General features: G+C 39.1%; 1 protein-coding gene and 1 pseudogene across 3 annotated transcripts in view; one reads left to right on the forward strand and one right to left on the reverse strand.

Annotated features, from left to right (window-relative positions):
- ITGAM (integrin subunit alpha M) overlaps positions 1–20,137 on the forward strand; it is a 55,341-nt gene that overhangs the window by 18,773 nt on the left and 16,431 nt on the right. For all 3 annotated transcript variants that reach the window (XM_077907414.1, XM_077907415.1, XM_077907416.1), the window contains exons 6-12: positions 1,890–2,020; positions 2,470–2,615; positions 3,334–3,487; positions 4,500–4,650; positions 5,287–5,360; positions 15,345–15,474; positions 15,761–15,903. In XM_077907414.1, coding sequence (XP_077763540.1) covers positions 1,890–2,020; positions 2,470–2,615; positions 3,334–3,487; positions 4,500–4,650; positions 5,287–5,360; positions 15,345–15,474; positions 15,761–15,903 — 929 coding nt within the window. The remainder of the gene's footprint in view (positions 1–1,889; positions 2,021–2,469; positions 2,616–3,333; positions 3,488–4,499; positions 4,651–5,286; positions 5,361–15,344; positions 15,475–15,760; positions 15,904–20,137) is intronic.
- On the reverse strand, positions 1,066–1,759 carry LOC144319398 (prefoldin subunit 4 pseudogene; annotated as a pseudogene).

Genomic DNA, 20,137 nt, shown 5'->3' on the forward strand with positions numbered 1-20,137 from the left:
CCTAAAAAGTCCTTTATGCTATCTTTTTATAGTTAGTTGCCTTCTCCCCATCCATCCTAGTCCCTGGCACTTACTAATCTGTTCTTCATCACAATATAGTTTGTCCTTTCAAGAAGCTACGTAAATGGAATTACAACCCTTTGAGATTGGCTTCTTTCACTAGTATAAGGTATTTGCAATTCATCTGTGTTGTTATGTATATCAGTAGTTCTTTCCTTTTTTATTGCTAAATAGTATTCCATTGCATAGATTTACTAGTCCCAGTCACAAGTTCATCTGATCACACATTGAAGGATGTTTGGGTTGTTTCCAATGTTTGGCAATCATGAATGGAGTGGCTAGAAACTTTTCATTGCTACAGCAATCTTTCTAAATACAGAAAACAATCATCTCACTTCCTTTTCTAAGAAAACTTCAGTGGCTATTCACTGCCTAAGGGATAAAGTCAAACTTCTTTTTTGGGATAGAGAGGTCCTTCCCAACTGTCCTTTGCTTAATGACGTAGGCTCATCTCCATTCCCATCACACAGATTTATCCTAGTAGTGTCATTTCTGTCCCTCAATTCTGTGGAAGGATTTTAGGTTCATCTCCTTTGTATCAGTCAGGGTTTTGACTGGAATAAATGCTTCACCCCAGTTAGAATAATTTGAGAAGGATTTATTAACAAAGGGACTAATTTTATTTGATAGAGTCTTAGGGAGCCACAGTGGATGATCCAGGAATCCAGGGCAAGGAGCAGCAGAGCTGTTACCATTCTTAGGCTGATTGGACAAGGAGAGGGAAGAGTAACCAGAATTCAGAAAGAGAGAGAGTTCTCTGGAGTGTGCTTCCTTGAGAGGAGCAGTGATCTTCCATTGAGAGACACAGCTGGCCCAAAGCAACCTTCCAGGGCAGGAGTAAGAGGAAAATACTCTGATCATACTCTTCTACCTGTCTCTAATCTTCTGTTAAGGCTCCTAATTGTGCAAACCCAAGTAGAAACCAGAAGGCAAAGGAACCCAAAATACATGTGATCCATGTAGGCTGACTTGCTAGGCTGCAGATCAGATTGGAGGAGGGTAGAAGGTGGATTTGGGGCTGGGGACAGAAGGAAGGAGGACATCCAGCATATTGTTATATGTGCTATTCCTTTTTTTCCCATAATTTCTTTCTCCCTTTATATTTATGGCAAATTATTTCTCATTCTCAGAGTTAATTCTGATATCTCTACTTTTCCTGACTTCCTTGGGCAGAATTAACTAAAATTTTCTATTACTTCATCCATATTTCAAATAGTATTAAATAATCAAATTTATTAAACAAATTTAAAAAAGTATTATAAAATGTTTAACTTTCTTTAGACTCAAGGTTTATTTTGCTCCCAAATTTTGCATATAATTGAACTTTTAAATATACTAACACCTGCTGAATTGATTCCACTTTGGATTCTAAGGCATCAGTTTCTTCATGAAAATTTTTCTTTGTTTCTTCTAACATTTCTTGTGTTTATTCTTGTGACTGGCTAATGAAAACATCACCAATTTGATAAGGTATCATTAAGCAGTAGTCATCTATCTGCAAGCATGATGTCCTTAAAAGCATCTCTAAATTTTGTAGTTGTTTCTTTTTTACGACTATTTCTTCCTTCAGCTCTGTGATTCTACTTGTATTCCATGAAAATTTGTTTATCTTTTGTCGATCTTCAAAAGTAAAATTGGCATTTTCTGCAAATGTCTTCTGCATGGCAGCCGACATCTTGGGACTATGTCCATATTTTTATTAAACTTGGAACATGGGTTGCATATTATTTCCCTTTTATTTTTACTGCTTAGCAAAGAGCTAACATGCAAAAAATGAACCCCTGTCTCTGGTGCTTAATTAGTTCATGTTCTTTCTTTTGTTCCCAAAGAATGTCCTCGGCAGGACAGTGATATTGCTTTCTTGATTGATGGCTCTGGTAGCATCAACCCGACTGACTTTCAGCGGATGAAGGAGTTTGTCTCAACTGTGATGGATCAATTCAAGAATTCCAAAACCTTGGTGAGGGCAAATGGATGGGTTAGGAAATAGCTCATGCAAGACTGGCAAATACAGGGCAACCAGGCAGGCTGCCACTTTCCCCTTTTACTTCTATCGCAGATGTTGCCAAATTGCCAATTGATCATGGTTTTCTTTCATGATTCTCTTTCCTGCTCTGGAATCAGCCTCAGCTTCTTCCAATGCTCTGTGAAGCAGGCAGCTTTAACTAATTGATAAGGGTTGGAGTGGGAGATAAAATCCACATCTAATCTCTGGCTGAGTTCTAGTACTTAGAAATGGGAGCTGATGGCAGATCTCTGTCCTGGTGAGGCAAAAAGATTGGGGACAGTGTAGAATTTGGAGGGATTTGGAGACTGGAATGTTTCAATATTTATCTAGGGCCTCCTGGGAGATGGGTAAATGTGAGGAGGGTCATCTTCTCCAGTGTAATACCAGATGCCTGTTCCCAGTTTTCTTTGATGCAGTTCTCTGAAGACTTCCAAATTCATTTTACCTTCAATGAGTTCAAGAAAAATCCTAAGCCATCATTTCTGGTGAAGTCAATAAAACAGCTGTTGGGGAGGACACACACTGCCACAGGAATCCGCAAAGTAGTGTAAGCTCTTTGTTTAGGATGGGGAGGAGATGATATTTTTTGTTGGGATTTGAAGAATGCAGAGGGAACACAGACAGGGATGGGATAAAGGACATGAATAAAGGTGTGGAGGAGGGACTCTGCATGGTGTGCTCATGAAATATAAGTTGTAAGTAAAGGTAGGAGTGAAGGGGATATGTGAGGGTGAGGCTAGAGGGAGGCTACAGAGATCATTTGAGGCCAGGTCACTTAAGGCAACTGAAAAGCTAGTGGGGATTCACTGAATGTTTTAAGCAATAAGGAGATGTTACCATATCTTCTTTTGGAACTTCAGTCTGATGTGTGTGTGTGTGTGTGTGTGTGTGTGTGTGTGTAGAGGTGAGGGTGAGGGTTGGGACAAAAGTGCAGGAGCATGAGCTAGAGAGCTGTAGCATCAAACTAGGAAAGGTTTGCAAGGGTTCAATTAAGCTTAAAGATTTGTTTTAATTTAAAAGGAATAATAGTTAAAAATAAATCAATGCAAAAGTATTTAAAGGCAGTGAAGATTTCCTTTCCTTCCACTCTTCTCCCTTCTTCTGTGTCTTTCTGGGTCTTGTGGTAGCCACATCTCAGTGTTCATTCCAGGGGATCCCAAACCCCTCCTGGCTGCATCTGTCTGTGACTCTTGACATTTCCTCCCTAGCATTAAGATGATCTCTGTCTATTCACATTTGACTTTTCTTTCCTCTTCCCTGGACAGAAGAGAACTGTTTCACAGCAGCAGTGGAGCCCGGGAGAATGCCCTTAAGATCCTAGTTGTCATTACAGATGGAGAAAAGTATGGTGATCCCTTGGATTACAAGGATGTCATCCCTGAAGCAGACAGAGAGGGGATCATTCGCTATGTCATTGGGGTAGGAAATGTGGCTCTCTGGGCTGATGCTTCTGTAGAGGGTTTCTGTTTGGATACACCCTCCCTTCACTTTGCAAATATCCCTAAAACCAGGGTGGGCAAAGGGCCACCGCCAGCCCATATGGGCCTATATCAGGCAACTGCTGTTACAATGATGCTATGTAACAGATTATTTCAGAACTCAGTCTTTAAAACAATAAATGAGTCTGTAGTACATCTGGGCAATTTTTCTGGTTTTGACTGGCTCACTCTTATATCTGTAATCATTTGAAGGTTGGTTGGCAGCTCTGGTAATCTTGGCTGAACTCTCTCCATTTCTGAGGGTTGCCAGTTGTGTCTGTTTGCTGGACCGGAATGGCGGGAATAACTGGGGTGACTTGGCTCTTCGGATCCCTGTGTCATCCTCCAATGGGCTAGCCTGGGCATGTCTTCATGGTGAAGGCAGAGGAACAAAAGAGCAAATGGAAATGTTGCAAGTACTTTTTAAAGCCTCTGTCTGCATCGTGTATGATAACATCTACTAATCAATGGATATTAGCAAGACACATGGCTGCACCCAGAGACATAAGCAGGGCAGATTACTCTGCCATGAGTAAGAGGATACAGCAAAGTTTTGGAGGAAAGGGCTTGGATTTAGGAAGGGGTAAAGAGTTGGGATCATCAGTGTAATCCAACTCCCACAGTACCTTATATGACATAGAAAAAGATATCATCATGGGTGCATGACTTGGTAGGTAGGAAACCCCTTCATATAGAGGAAAAGGCTCCCTTTACGCTGGGGAGAGGTCAGACCCACATCAGGAGGCATGGCACAGCAAAGGAACCAAAGGCTGGACTTCAGCTCCTAATTACTCCCTTGACAGACTGCTCTGTGCCCTATCCCAGAGGCCTTCTGGTGTATTCCCTCATTTGACAAATATTGTTTCAGATTCTTTTCCTGCAGAATTTTCTTTGCTGGGTGACACTGCTACCCCCTGATGGTGTCTAATTTGGCTTCTATTCTTTGGTAACAGGTGGGAGATGCTTTCAACCATCTAAAAAATCGTGAAGAGCTTAACATCATTGCATCCAAGCCTCCTCGTGATCATGTGTTCCGGGTGAATAACTTTGAAGCTCTAAAGACCATTCAAAACCAGCTTCAGGAAAAGATCTTTGCAATTGAGGGTAAGTAAGTTAAGGTTCTGCATTCCTGCAGCAGGTCCAGAGGCAGCCCTGAATATGGATTTCTCCTCTAGAGACTAGAACCTCCTAACTCTTGGTATCCTGATTCTCAGCATCAACTCAACTCTCTCCTCTTCTAGTTCTCAGCAAATTTGGTCTCACTTGGTCATTCCCTTTGAAATCAAAAGATCTAGACTTTATTTTTACTTTGCAAACCTTGGCTATAGGCTGGAAAATTGGAGGGTAGGGGAGTCGGGCCTCACACAGTTTATTTCCAAGAATTTGGGTATGTTGCCAATGTTTGACTGTTGGATTCACTGCTGTATCTCCAGTGTCTAGAATAGTGCCTGGTACATCGTGGGTGCTCAATGAATATTTACTGATTACAATAATTTAAAAACTGAGGGGAGTTTCATATACAATCTGGATTTATGATTTCTCTTAAAAAATTGGAAGATTAGACTGCATTCCTATCTGGCAAAAAGCAGTTGGAGCCAAATAGCTACCAACTCTTTAAAAGAGGTATATGCTTTCTAATTCAACATAGCTCCCACCTGAGCCTCCTTTTGTTTGGTCATCATAGTACTTGAGTTCCAGCTCTTCCGCTTTCTTTAATGTAGAAAGCTCTCCTCCTTACAGGTACTCAGACAGGAAGTAGCAGCTCCTTTGAACATGAGATGTCTCAGGAAGGCTTCAGTGCTGCCATCACTTCAGTAAGTGGTCCTTCATTAAATTGGGATTGGGTGAGAGGAAGTGGGAGAAGAGGTGTAAGGGTTTGGGGGCTCTTATTTGCAATGGGGACTTGTTGGGGAGCACTCCTTTGATGGGGAGCAGTGGTCCCTTTTCCCTATTAATTATGTTTTTTTCTTGATATATAATGGATATATGAATGATACTTCAGGTATACACCATAATGATTTGCTGTATGCATATATTGTGAAATGATCACCACAATAAGTCTAATCAATATTCATTACCACATATGTTACAAAATTTATTTTTCTTGTGATGAAAACTTTAGGATTTCTTTTCTTTTTTTAAGTTAAAAAATTTAAAAAATTATTTAAATTCGATTTAGTTAACATATATTGTATTATTAGTTTCAGGGGCAGAATTTAGTGATTCCTGGTTGCATATAACACCCAGTGCTCATGACATCAAGTGCCCTACTTAATACCCATCATATAATTACCGCTTCGCCCCACCTACCTCTGCTTCAGCAACCCTCAGTTTGTTTCCTAGAGTTCAGTGTCTCATATGCTTTGCCTCTCTCTGTTTTCATCTTATTTTATTTTTCCTTCCCCTGAATTCATCTGTTTTGTTTCTTAAATCCCACATATGAGTGAAATCTTATGGTATTTGTCTTTCTCTGACTGACTTATTTTGCTTAGCATAATACCCTTTACTTCCATCCATGTCATTGCAAATGGCAAGATTTCATTCTTTTTGATAGCTGAGTCATATTCCATCATATATATTTAAATACACTACCTTCTTTATCCATTCATCTGTTGGTGGACATCTGGGCTCTTTTCATAATGCCAAGTGATGTTGAGCATTTTTTTTTTCATGTACCTGTTAGCCATCTGGGTGTCTTTTAAAAAGTGTCTATTCATGTCTTCTGCCTGTTTCTTGACTAGATTTTTTGTTTTTGTTTTTTGGTATTGAGCTTGGTTAAGTTCTTTATATATATTGGATACTAGCCCTTTATCTGATTAGACATTTGCAAATATCTTCTCCCATTCTGTAGATTGCTTTTTAGTTTTGTTGGCTGTTTCCTTTGCTGTGTGCAAAAGCTTTTCATTTTGATGAAGCCCCAATAGTTTATCTTTGCTTTTGTTTCTCTTGCCTTTGGAAACGTCTCTAGCAAGAAGTTGTGGCTAAGGTCAAAAGAGGTTGCTGTGTGTTCTCCTCTAGGATTTTGATGGATTTGTGTTTCACATTTAGGTCTTTCATCTATTTTTGAGTTTATCTTTGTGTATGGTGTAAAAAAAAGACTTAGTTTCATTCTTCTGCATGTGGCTGTCCAGTTTTCTCAACACCATTTGTCAAGGAGACTCTTCTTTTCCATTGGATATTCTTTCCTGTTTTGTCAAAGATTAGTTGACCATAGAGTTGAGGATTCATTTCTGAGTTCTCTCTTCTGTTCCATTGATCTATGTGTCTATTTTTGTGCTAGTACTCTACTGTCTTGATGATTACGGCTTTGTAATACAGCTTGAAGTCCAGATTGTATTGTCTCCAGCTGCAGTTTCTTTTTCAACATTCCTTTTGCTATTTGGGATCTTTTTTGGTTCCATACAAATTTTAGGATCATTTGTTCCAGCTCTATGAAAAATGCTGATGGTAGTTTGATAGGGATTGTGTTGAAGACGTAGATTGCTTTGGGTAGCATAGACATTTTTTTAAAAAATATTTATTTGTTTATTCATGAGACACACACAGAGAGGGGCGGGGGGCAGAGGCAGAAGCAGGCTCCATGCAGGGAGCCTGACATGGGACTGGATCCTGGGTTTCCAGGATCCCACCCTGGGCTGAAGGTGGTGCTAAACTGCTGGGCCACCGGGGCTGCCTGCATAGACATTTTAACAATATTTCTTTTTCCAATTCAGGAGCATGGAATGTTTTTCCATTTCTATGTGCCTTCCTCAATTTCTTTCATAATTTTCTATGGTTTTCAGAGTACAGAGCCTTTCTTTACCTCTTAGGTTAGTTTTATTCCTAGGTATCTTACGGTTTTTGGTGGAATTGTAAAGGGGATTGATTCCTTGATTTCTCTTTCTTCTACCTCATAGTTAGTCTACAGAAATGCAAACGACTGCTGTGCATTGATTTTACATCTTGTGACTTTACTGAATTCCTGTGTCAGTTCTAGCACTTTTTGGTGGAGTCTTTTGGGTTTTCTACATAGAGTATTATGTTGTCTGTGAAGAGTGAAAGTTTGACTTCTTTGCTGATTTGGATGCCTTTTATTTCTTTATGTTGTCTGATTGCTGAGGCTATGACTTCCAGTACTGTGTTGAACAACAGTGATGAGAGTGGACATCCCTGTCGTGTTCCTCACCTTAGGGGAAAAATTCTGTTTTTCCCTGTTGAGGAAGATATTTTCTATGGGTCTTTCACATATACTCTTATGATGCTCAGGTATATTCCCTCTATCTCTACATGGTGGAGAGTTTTTATCAGGAAAGAATGCTGTATTTTTTTAAATACTTTTTCTGTATCAGTTGAGAGGATCATACGGTTTTTATCTTTTCTTTTGTTAATGTGATGTATTACATTGTTTGATTTATGGATGTTGAAGCACCCTTGTAGGGTGGTTGGTCGTGGTGAATAATCCTTTTAATGTACTGTTGGGTCATATTGGCTAGTTTCCTGGTGAGAATTTTGGCATCCATGTTCATCAGAGATAGTGGTCTGTAATTCTCCTTTTTTGGTGGAATCTTTGTCTGGCTTGGGGATCAATGATGGCCTCATAGAATGAGTTTGGAAGTTTTCCTTCCATTTCTACATTTTGAAATAGTTTCAGAAGAATAGGTGCTAATTCTTCTTTAAATGTTTGGTAGAATTTTACTGGGCTGTCATTCAGCCCTGGACTCTTGCTTGTTGGGAGAGTTTTGATTACTGCTTCAATTTCTTTGCTGGTTATGGATCTGTTCGGTTTTCTATTTCTTCCTGTTTCAGTTTAGGTAGTTTATATGTTTTAGTCTTTTTTAAAAAATTTTTTTTCATTTATTTATGATAGTCACAGAGAGAGAGAGAGAGGCAGAGACATAGGCAGAGGGAGAAGCAGGCTCCATGCACCGGGAGCCCGACGTGGGACTCGATCCCGGGTCTCCAGGATGGCACCCCGGGCCAAAGGCAGGCGCCAAACCGCTGCGCCACCCAGGGATCCCTGTTTATATGTTTTTAGAAATGCATCCATTTCTTCCAGATTGCCTGACTTGTTGGCGTATAATTGCTCATAATATCCTCTTATGTTTGTCTTTCTGGGATGTTGGTTGTGATCTCTCCTCTTTCATTTATGTTTTTATTTATTAGGGTCCTTTCTCTTTTCTTTTTGATAAACTTGGCTAGAGGTTTATCAATCTTACTAATTATTTTAAAGAACCAGCTCCTAGTTTTGTGGATCTGTTCTTTTTTTAAAGATTTTATTTATTTATTCATGAGAGACACAGAGAGAGAGCGAGAGGGAGGGATAGAGAGGCAAAGACACAAGCAGAGGGAGAAGCAGGCTCCATGCAGGGAGCCTGATGCAGGACTCGATCCTGGGACTCCAGGATCATGCTCTGGGCTGAAGGCAGGTGTTAAACTACTGAGCCACCCAGGGATCCTCTCATAGATCTGTTCTACTGTTTTTTCCCCCTATACTATTGATTTCTGCTCTAATTTTTATTATTTCTCTTCTACTGGATGTAGGCTTTATTTGCTGTTCTTTTTTGGCTCTTTTAGGTGTAAGGTTAGGTTGTGTATTTGAGACTTTTCTTGTTTCTTGAGGAAGACCTGTATTGCTATGTACTGCATCCCAAAAGTTCTGAACTGTTGTGTTTTCATTTTTATTTGCCTCCATGTATATTTTAAATTCCTCTTTAATTTCCTGGTTCACCCATTCATTCTTTAGTAGGATGCGCTTTAAACTCCATATATTTGTAGTCCTTTCAAAGTTTTTCTTGTTGTTGACTTCAGGTTTTAAAACACTGGTCTGAAAATATGAATGGTATAATTTCAGTCTTTTTGTATCATTTGAGACCTGATTTGTGACCCAATATGTGATCTATTCTGGAGAATGTTCCATGTGCACTCCAGAAGAATGTGTATTTTGCTGCTTTAGGATGAAATGCTCTGACTATATCTGTAAAGTCCATCTGGTCTAGTAGGTCATTCAAAGCCCTTGTTTCCTTGTTTATCTTCTGCTCAGATTATCTGTCCATTGCTGTGAGTGAGGTGTTAAAATCTCCTACTATTATTGATTATTATCAACGTGTTTCAATTAATTTTGTTATTAATTGGTTTATATAGTTGGCTGCTCTGAAGTTCAGTTTGTAAATATTTACAATTGTTAGATCTTCTTGTTGGATAGACCCTTTTATTATGAAACAGTGTCCTTCTCCATCTCTTATTACAGTCTTTGGTTTAAAATCTAGTTTATCTGATACAAAGATTGCTACTCTAGCTTTCTTTTGACTTCCATTTGCATGATAGATGTCCACTTGTCCACTTTCAATTTGGAGGTGTCTTTGGGTCTAAAATGAGTCTTTTGTAATCAATATATTGATGAATCTTTTTAAAAATCCAATCTGGGATGCCTGCCTGGCTCAGCGGTTGAGCATCTGCCTTCGGCTCAGGGCGTGATCCTGGGATCTGGGATTGAGTTCTGCCTCGGGCCCCCTGTGAGGAGCCTGCTTCTCCCTCTGCCTATGTCTCTTCCTCTTTTCCTCTGTGTCTCTCATGAATAAATAAATAAATCTTTAAAAAAGATCCAATCTGATACCCTGTGTCTTTTGATTGGAGCATTTAGTCCATTTACATCATATTAATTATTGAAAGATATGAATTTAGTGCCATTGTATTACTTGTAAAGTTGCTGTTTCTGTAGATTGTTTCTGTTCCTTTCTGGTCTTTGTTACTATTGGGCTCTCTCTTTACTCAAAGGATCCCCTTTAATATTTCTAGTTTGCTGTTCACAAATTCCTTTAGTTTTTGTTTGTCCTGGGAACTCTTTATTTCTCCTTCCATTCTGAATGACAGCCTTGCTGGATAAAGTATTCTTGGCTGCATATTTTCCCCACTTAGCACATTGAATATATCATGCCAATCCTTTCTAGCCTGCCAGGTGTCTGTAGACAAGTCTGCTGCAAGCCTTCTGTTTCTATCCTTTTAGGTTAAGGGCCTCTTGTCTCAAGCTGCTTTCAGGATTTTCTCTTTATCTCTGAAATCTGCAAACTTCACTATTATATGTCAAGGTGTTGACTTATTTTTATTGATTTTGAGGGAATTCTCTTTGCCTCCTGGACTTGAATGTTTCCTTCCTTAGATTAGGGAAGTTCTCAGCTATAATTTGTTCAAATAAGCCTACTGCCCCCCTCTCCTGCTCCTCATCTTCTAGGACCCCTATTATCCTGGTTATCATTTCATTTTATGGAATTGCTGAGTTCTCCAAGTCTCCCTTCATTATCTACTAGTTTTCTTTCTCTCTTTTTTCCAGTTTCCTTATTTTCCATCATTTTATCTTCTATATCACTGATTTGCTCTTCTGCCTTGTTCATTCTCATTTTTATAGCCTCCATTTGCGACTGCTTCTTGGTAACAAGATTTATTTTCTTGATAACTTTCAAATATACGTTACAGTTTTATTAACTATACTCACTACGTTGTATATTACATCCCTGAATTTTTAATTTAATAACTGGAAATTTGCACCTTTTGGCTACCACCACTCATTTTGCCTGCCCTCCCAACTCATTGCCTTTGGCAACCACCAATGTGTTCTCTGCATCTATGTAATTTGGTTTGTTTTGTTTTTAGATTCCACATATAAGTGAGATCATACTGTATGTATATTTCTCTGACTTATTTCACTTAGTATAATGCCCTCAGGGTCCATACATATTGTCACAAATGGCAGGATTTCCTTCTTTTTTTTTTTTTTTTGATTTCCTTCTTTTTTATGGCCAAACAATATTCCATTTTATTATATACCACATTTTCTTTATCTATTCATACATTGATGGACACTTACATTATTTCAATATCTTGGCTATTGTTTTTTAAATTTTTTAAAAAAAGATTTTATTTATTTATTCATGAGAGACACAGAGAGAGAGAGAGAGGCAGAGACACAGGCACAGGGAGAAGCAGGCTCTATGCAGGGAACCCGATGTGGGACTCCATCCCAGGTCTCCAGGATCACACCCTGGGCTGAAGGTGGCACTAAACCTCTGAGCCACCCAGGCTGCCCAGTTTTTAAAATTTTTTAAAAAAGAATTTATTTTGAAAGAGAGAGATGAGTGAATGGGAGCTAAGGGAGGGGCAGAGGCAGAGGGAGAGAGAGAATCTCAAGCAGATTCCATGCTTAGCGTGGAGCCAGACATGAGGCTCAATCCCACAACCTCAAGACCATGACCTGAGCTAAAATCAAGAGTTGGATGCTTAACTGACTGAGCCACCCAGGTACCCCAACATCTTGGCTATTATAAATAAGGCTTCATGAACATGGTGGTGCAGATATCTTTTGAGTTAGTGTTTTCATTTCCTTTATATAAATACCTAGAAGTAGGATTTTTGGATCAATAGTAATTCTGTTTTTAAAATTTTTGAGGATCCTCCATTCTGTTTTCCATAGTGGCTGTGTCAGTTTACATTCTCACCAACAGTGCACAAGTGTTCCTTTTTCTCCACATTCCCGCCAACCCTTGCTATCTCTTTTTAAAAGGCTTTTATTTGATTCCAGTTAGTTAACATAGTGTAATATTAGTTTCAGTATTAGACTTTGTTGTATGTTAGTGATGAATCACTTACATACAACACACAGTGCTCATCACAACAAGTGCCCTCCTTAATACCCATCACTCATTTAACCCATCCCCTGCCCACCTCCCATCCAGCAACCTTCAGTTAAGAGTCTGTTTTATGGTTTGCTTCTTTGTTTCACATATCTGTTTTGTTTCTTTATTATTTCAACTTTTTAAAAAAAGATTTTATTTATTTATTCATGAGAGACACACACAGAGAGAGAGGCAGAGACACAGGCAGAGGGAGAAGCAGGCTCCATGCAGGGAGCCCGATGTGGGACTTGATCCCAGGACTCCAGGATCACACCCTGGGCCGAAGGCAGGCTCCAAACCACTGAGCCACCTGGGAATCCCCTTATTTCATCTTTTTGCTTAAATTCTAGTTAGTTAACATATATGATAACATATTGGTTTCAGGTATAGAATTGAGTGATTCATCACTCACATATAATACCCAGTGGTCATCACAAGTGCCCTCCTTAATACTCATCATCCATTTAGCCCATTCCCTGCCCACCTCCCTTCATCAACCCTCAGGTTGTTCTCTATAGTTAAGACTCTCTTATGGTTTGCTTCCCTCTCTGTTTTTCCCCCTTCTATGTTCATCTGTTTTGTTTCTTAAATTCCACATATGAGTGAAATCATATGGTATTTGTCTTTCTCTGACTGACTTATTTTGCTCAATATAATATACTCTAGCTCCATCCATGTTGCAAATGGCAAGATCTCATTATATTTGATGGCTGGCTAAGATCCGATTATCTATCTATCTATCTATCTATCTATCTATCTATCTATCTATCATCTATCTATCTATCATCTATCTATCTCACCTTCTTTATCCATTCATAGTTCATTATTTCCATAATTTGATTATTGTAGATAATGCTGCTATAAGCATTGAAGTGCATGCGCTCCTTTGACTGCACTGTGTTTGTATCCTTTGGGTAAAGGCCTAGTAGTGCAATCGATGGGTTGTAGGGTAGTTTTTTTTTTTTTAATTTTTGAGGAATCTCCATACTGTTTTCCAAAGTGGCTGCACCAGTTCACATTCCCACCTACAGTGTAAGAGGGTTCTTCTTTCTCTGCATCCTTGCCAACATGTGTTGTTTCCCATCTAATACTTGTTATTTCTTTTCTTTTTGGTGAAAACCAATCTAACAGGTGTGAGGTGACATCTCATCATGATTTTGATTTGCATTTCTCTGATGACTAGTGATGCTGAGCACTGTTTTATGTATCTCTTGGCCATCTGCATGTCTTTTTTGGAAAAATGTCTATTTAGATCTTCTGCTCACTTTTTTAAAAAGATTTTATTTATTTATTCATGAGAGACAGAGACAGAGAGAGAGAGAGAGAGAGAGAGAGACTCAGAGACACAGGCAGAGGGAGAAGCAGGCTCCACGCAGGGAACCCTATACGGGACTCGCGATCCCGAGTCTCCAGGACCACACTCCGGGCTGAAGGCTACACTAAACCACTGAGCCACCTGGGCTGCCCTTCTGACCATTTTTATTTTATTTTATTTTATTTTATTTTATTTTATTTTATTTTATTTATTTTTTACAATCCTGAGGTCTTTTATTTTCTTTACATTTATCATGCCATGAATTCATAGGGAATGGGTTGCAGCAGTTCAGGCTCCTTTCCATTGGTTCTCACAAAGTGTGCTTCTCTGGGTGGGGCAGGCTGGCACTTCAGTTGGACCCAAGTACCTTTCTCTTTGGCTTCCTTCTTTTTCTGATCATTTTCTTCACATGCTTTAGGAAGCTATCTCGGCTCTTTGGGAGTTTAATATGCTCAATGTGGACATTAATTCTCTTGGCAAGAATCTTGCCCTTAACTTGTTTGTTTACAACAATGCCAACAGCATGCTGAGTAACATTGTAGACTCCTCCAGTTTTGCCATGGTAACATTTGTGGGGCATTCCTTTTTGAACAGTGCCTTCCCTTGATGTCTACAATATCACCTTTCTTATAGATTCGCATGTATGTGGCCAAAGGAACACCTCCATGTTTTCTAAAAGGCCTAGAGAACATATAGCGGGTACCCCTCCTCTTTCCCTTTGCGTTGGTCATTTTGGTGAATTACTGAAAGATGGTGGTTCTGGCCGAAAGAAAGGCCTTCTGCCCATTTTAAAATCAGATTTCTTTTGTCATTGAATTGTAGGAGTAAGGATTCCTATATATTTGCATTTATACAGATATATTTGTATATATTTTGTATATTAACCCCTTATCAGATAAATGATTTACCAATTCTTTCTCCCCTTCTGTAGGTTGCCTTTTCATTTTGTTGATGGTTTCTTTGCTGTGCAGAAGCCTTTTAGTTTGATGTAGTCCTACTTGTTTTATTTATTTATTTATTTATTTATTTATTTATTTATTTATTTATTTATTTTAAAAGATTTTATTTATTTATTCATAGAGACAGAGAGAGAGAGAGAGAGAGAGAGAGAGAGAGGCAGAGAAACAGGCAGAGGGAGAAACAGGCTCCATGCAGAGAGCCTGACGTGGGACTCGATCCAGGATCTCCAGGATCACACCCTGGGCTGCAGGCGGCGCTAAGCCACTGCACCATCAGGGCTGCCCGGTCCTACTTATTTACTTTTGCTTTTGTTGCCTTTGCTTTTGGTGTCAAATTTGAAAAATCATTGCTTAGGATCATGTCAAATTCTTATCATCTATGTTTTATTCTCGGAGCTTTATGGTTTCTAGTCTTATATTCAAGTGTTGAATCCATTTTTGTGAGCGATGTGAGACAGTGGATCAGTTTCATTCTTTTGCCTGTGGCTTTCCAGTTTTCCCAATCCTATTTATTGAGATACTGCCTTTCCCCATTCTATATTTTTGACTCCTTTGTTGTAAATTAATTGATTATGTAAATATGGGTTTATTTCTGGACTCTCTATATATCCTACTGTATTGATTTGTGTGTCTGCTTTTATGTCAATACCATACTGTTTTGATTACTGTAGTTTTGCAATCTAGTTTGAAATCAGGAAGCATGATGCCTCTAGCTTTGTTCTTCTTTCTCGAAATTGCTTTGGCTATTTGGGATCTTTTGTGGCTCCATATAAATTTTAGGATTGTTTGTTCTATTTCTGTGAAAAATGCTATTGGAATTTTGATAAGGATTGTACTGAAGCTGCAGGTTGCTCAATCTTGTTCTACTCTGTTTCCCAGAATGGTCTCTTGCTAGGTGCTGTGGGGAGCTTTGACTGGGCTGGAGGAGCCTTTCTTCATGCATCAAAGGATAAATTCACCTTCATCAACATGACCAGGGTAGATTCAGACATGAATGATGCTTACTTGGGTGAGTAGAAAGGGCAGAGTAACTCTAAGAAGGGGTCAGGGTATGGCATAACTCAACTAGCATAGATTTCATTGGATATTTTGTGGGCCCTTGGAATAACTTTAAAGACAGAAATTTCAAAATTTCAATTTAATTATGTCAACAAGGGGAAATATAGTGCAGGATCCAGATATCCCAACCTACTAAGCATGGGGCTACTGCATTGTCCCTACTCAAGGGATAGGTCTGTCAGAGGGGGCAGAGTCTGTGAAGGAAAACACTTACCTTCTCAGATCACCATCTTCAGGTTATGCTGCTGAAGTCATCCTGAGGAGCAGGGTACAAAATCTGGTTCTTGGGGCACCTCGATATCGGCACACTGGCATGGTGGCGATGTTCAAAGAGAATGCTGGTACCTGGGAGACCAACGCTATTATCAAGGGCAGCCAGGTAAGTGCAGAGCATGTGGAGCATAAATGCACAAACAGAGATATTCTGGGGGCTGAGATTCCTGGATGGGCATCACCAAGTGCCATGTGAGTCAGAATTTTGTAAAAGGAGCTTTCAGAGGGTTTTGAGCTGGGAAATCACAGAATAAGCTTTGTATTTGTGTCCTCACTTTTCTTTTTTTAGAGAGAGAGAGTGTGTGAGAGGGTTGTGGGGGCAGGGGCAGAGGGAGAAAGAGAGAGAGAGAGAGAGAGAGAGAGAGAGAGAGAGAGAGAGAGACTCTTAATCAGGCTCCATGCTCAGCATGGAGCCCAATACAGGGCTTGATCTCACGACCCTGATATCTTGATCTGAGCTGATATCAGAGTTGGATGCTTATCCAGGTGCCCCTCACTTTTCTAACAACAATAAATAATGATACTTGACTTGTACAGAACTCTGTATGAGTCTCCCTTTACACAGAGCTGGTATTTAACCAGTATAACCATATTAATTATTAAAATATTGAAATAATTCCATGTCTGCCTGTCAATAGCAGCTTTCCCTCTTCTCTCACCCCCACATTCTGGCCCCTTCCCCACTACTCTTTGAACTTCCCCATGATCCAGCAACTATGAAGTCAAACAGGGCACCTGAGGGGAGCTTTCAGACCTACTCCAGCTAAGCCCTTGGTCAGTGCCCGAGCAGTCCCAGTAGTTCAAGTTTTTGAATATCACCCCTGCAAAAGAGGTGTGGTTTCATCTTATGTGGAGCATTTTATGTGGTATGAGAGGCAAAAATTTCTAGTTCAAACTATTCTTGCAAATTCCTGAAATAGTACTGCACCCATAATATTGTACCTGTAGTTCTGTGTGTATTCCTTTAATTTCCATCACTGGTTCACTTTGATCAGCAATTAATGCATCATATGTGGCTGAAAACAGTTAATTCTTTTTTTTAATAAATTTATTTTTTATTGGTGTTCAATTTACCAACATACAGAATAACACCCAGTGCTCATCCTGTCAAGTGCCCCCCTCAGTGCCCGTCACCCAGTCACCCCCACCCCCCGCCCTCCTCCCCTTCCACCACCCCTAGTTCGTTTCCCAGAGTTAGGAGTCTTTATGTTCTGTCTCCCTTTCTGATATTTCCCACACATTTCTGCTCCCTTCCCTTATATTCCCTTTCACTATTATTTATATTCCCCAAATGAATGAGAACATATAATGTTTGTCCTTCTCCAATTGACTTACTTCACTTAGCATAATACCCTCCAGTTCCATCCACGTTGAAGCAAATGGTGGGTATTTGTCGTTTCTAATGGCTGAGTAATATTCCTTTGTATACATAAACACATCTTCTTTATCCATTCATCTTTTGATGGACACCGAGGCTCCTTCCACAGTTTGGCTATTGTGGACATTGCTGCTATAAACATCGGGGTGCAGGTGTCCCGGCGTTTCATTGCATCTGAATCTTTGGGGTAAATCCCCAACAGTGCAATTGCTGGGTCATAGGGCACCAAAGAAACCAACAATCCAATCATGAAATGGGCAAAAGACATGAAGAGAAATCTCACAGAGGAAGACATAGACATGGCCGACATGCACATGAGAAAATGCTCTGCATCACTTGCCATCAGGGAAATACAAATCAAAACCACAATGAGATACCACCTCACACCAGTGAGAATGGGGAAAATTAACAAGGCAGGAAACCACAAATGTTGGAGAGGATGCAGAGAAAAGGGAACCCTCTTACACTGTTGGTGGAAATGTGAACTGGTGCAGCCACTCTGGAAAACTGTGTGGAGGTTCCTCAAAGAGTTGAAAACAGTTAATTCTGATACTTGAACATCTTATCATAATTCTTTCCCATTACTCAAATTCTTCAAACAGACTTTTCATAGATTTTATCAACACATATTGACTGTTGATGGCATCAGTGCCTGATACATACCAGGTATGAGGTGGGGGGAATGTGTAGGGGAATTCCAGGAAGTCAAGCGTGGACATGATGCTACTTCTCTTTTTTGTGTGTGTGGTCCAGGATCACATGGAGAAAGTTAGCTGGTGAACTCCTTTCTCACACACAGGTATTATACATACAAATCATAATCAAGAATGAAAAATACTTGAACTGGGACAGTCTGGGTGTTATGAAAGCAAATGGGAAGGGCACCCACACAAGGGCATTAGGGAAGGTTTCCTGGAGAAAGTGACAGTTAAGGTGGAAGAACTAGAGACGTGAAGAATGGGGAAATAAAGGGCCAAACAAGGGAGAGACCATGAGGCAGAGTTCAGAGCGTGTGTATCGGGATGGGGGGAGTGTGGGTGAGTACACTGGGAAGAAGAGTAGGAAACAGTTTCATCTGAAATCTATCCACTCCCTCCATTTCTACTGAAATCAGCCTGGTCCAGGCCATCACCATCTTTCTGTAGCCCTCACTGTAGTCTTGCTGGTCTCCCATACTCTCATTTTGCCTCCATCTAATCCATAGAGGGAGGGTGAACTTTCTAAATGAGAAACTGTTTATATAAATCTTCAGTTTAAAATCCTTTGTTGACTACAAACCAATTTTTAATGAAAATTTAAATCTATAAATAGGATATTATGTATGACCAGGTATTGTTTATCCCAGGAATGCAAGTCTTGTTCAATAGTGTTGAGAAATGGATAAGCTGATTCTAAAGTTCAAATGGAAATGCATGGGACAAAGAATAGTCAAAATAATCTTGAAAAAGAAGAATTTCCAATTTCAAAGTTTATTACCAATCTACAGTAATTAAGACAGTGTGGTACCAACATAAGGATAGGCCTACAGGTAAATGGAACAGAACTGAGAGTCCAGAAATAAACCTATACATCTGTAATCAATTGATTTTTGACAAGGTACCAAGTTCATTCAATGGGGAAAAATAATCTTTCAACAAATGGTGCTGGGACAACTGGATATACCCTAGCTCACAATATACAAAAATTAACTCAAAATAGATAAAAAATCCAAATGTGAGAAATAAAGCTATAAACCTCTTAGAAGGACATAGGTGAATTTTTGTAACCTTAGATTTGGCAGTGATTTTTTTTTTTTACTTTTCTGGATTTAAAAAAAAATTAAAGCCAATTAAATACTGAAAAATTACTCAGCCATCAAAAAGAATGAAATCTTGCCATTTGTAACAACATGGGTAGAACTAGAGGGTTTTATATTAAGTGAAATAAGTCAGTCAGAGAAAGTCAAATACCATGTGATTTCACTCATATGTGGAATTTAAGAAACGAAACAGATGAACATAGGCAAATGGAAGGAAGAATAAAATACGATAAAAACAGAGAGGGAGGCAAACCATAAGAGACTCTTAACTATAAGGAACAAACTGAAGGTTGCTGGAGGCAAGGTGGTTGGGATGATGGGGGAATTGGGTGATGGGTGTTAAGGAGGTCACTTGATGTAATGAGCCCTGGGTGTCATATGCAATTGGTGAATCACTAAATTCTATCTCTGAAACTAATAATATACTACATGTTAACTAAATTTAATTTAAATAAAAATTAAAAAAGGAAGAAAGGAGAAAAAAAGAGAAAAAAGTGCCATTTACAGTAGCACCAAAGATGATGAAATACTTAGATATAAATTTAAAAAATGTGTATGATTTCTGTATGCTAAAGGCTATGAATGAAATCAAATGAAATCAAATGAAATCAAATGAAATCAATGAAAGAAATCAAAGCCCTAAACAAATTGAGAGGTATAGTGTGTTCATAGACTGGAAGACTATTGTTAAGATGTCAATTCTCCCCAGCTGATCTATATATTCAACACAATCCCAGTCAAAATCCCAGACATTTATTTTGTAGAATTGAAGTTGATGCTTAGATTTATATGGAAAATCAAAGAAAGTAGCATATGCAAAACAGTTTTAGAAAGAAGTTCAATAAATACTATTAAGTATTTAGTGGAGAATTCATACACTGCCTGATTTTAAGACTTACTGGAAAGTTAAAATAATCAGGACAGTGTGACATTGGCAGAAGGATAGACATGAAGATCAGTGGAACAGAGTAGGTCTGGAACAGACACACACATAGTCAATTGATTTTAAATAAAGGCACAAAGACATTTTGATGGAGACTTCAATGGAACAATCAGACATCCACAGTAAAAAACAAAACAAAACCTCTACCAATATCTTATACCATATCAAGATTAACTCAAAGTAGATCATGGAGCTAAACGTAAAATCTAAAATATAATACT

Source organism: Canis aureus, chromosome 8 (assembly GCF_053574225.1).
Source record: "Canis aureus isolate CA01 chromosome 8, VMU_Caureus_v.1.0, whole genome shotgun sequence".
NCBI lineage: Eukaryota > Metazoa > Chordata > Mammalia > Carnivora > Canidae > Canis > Canis aureus.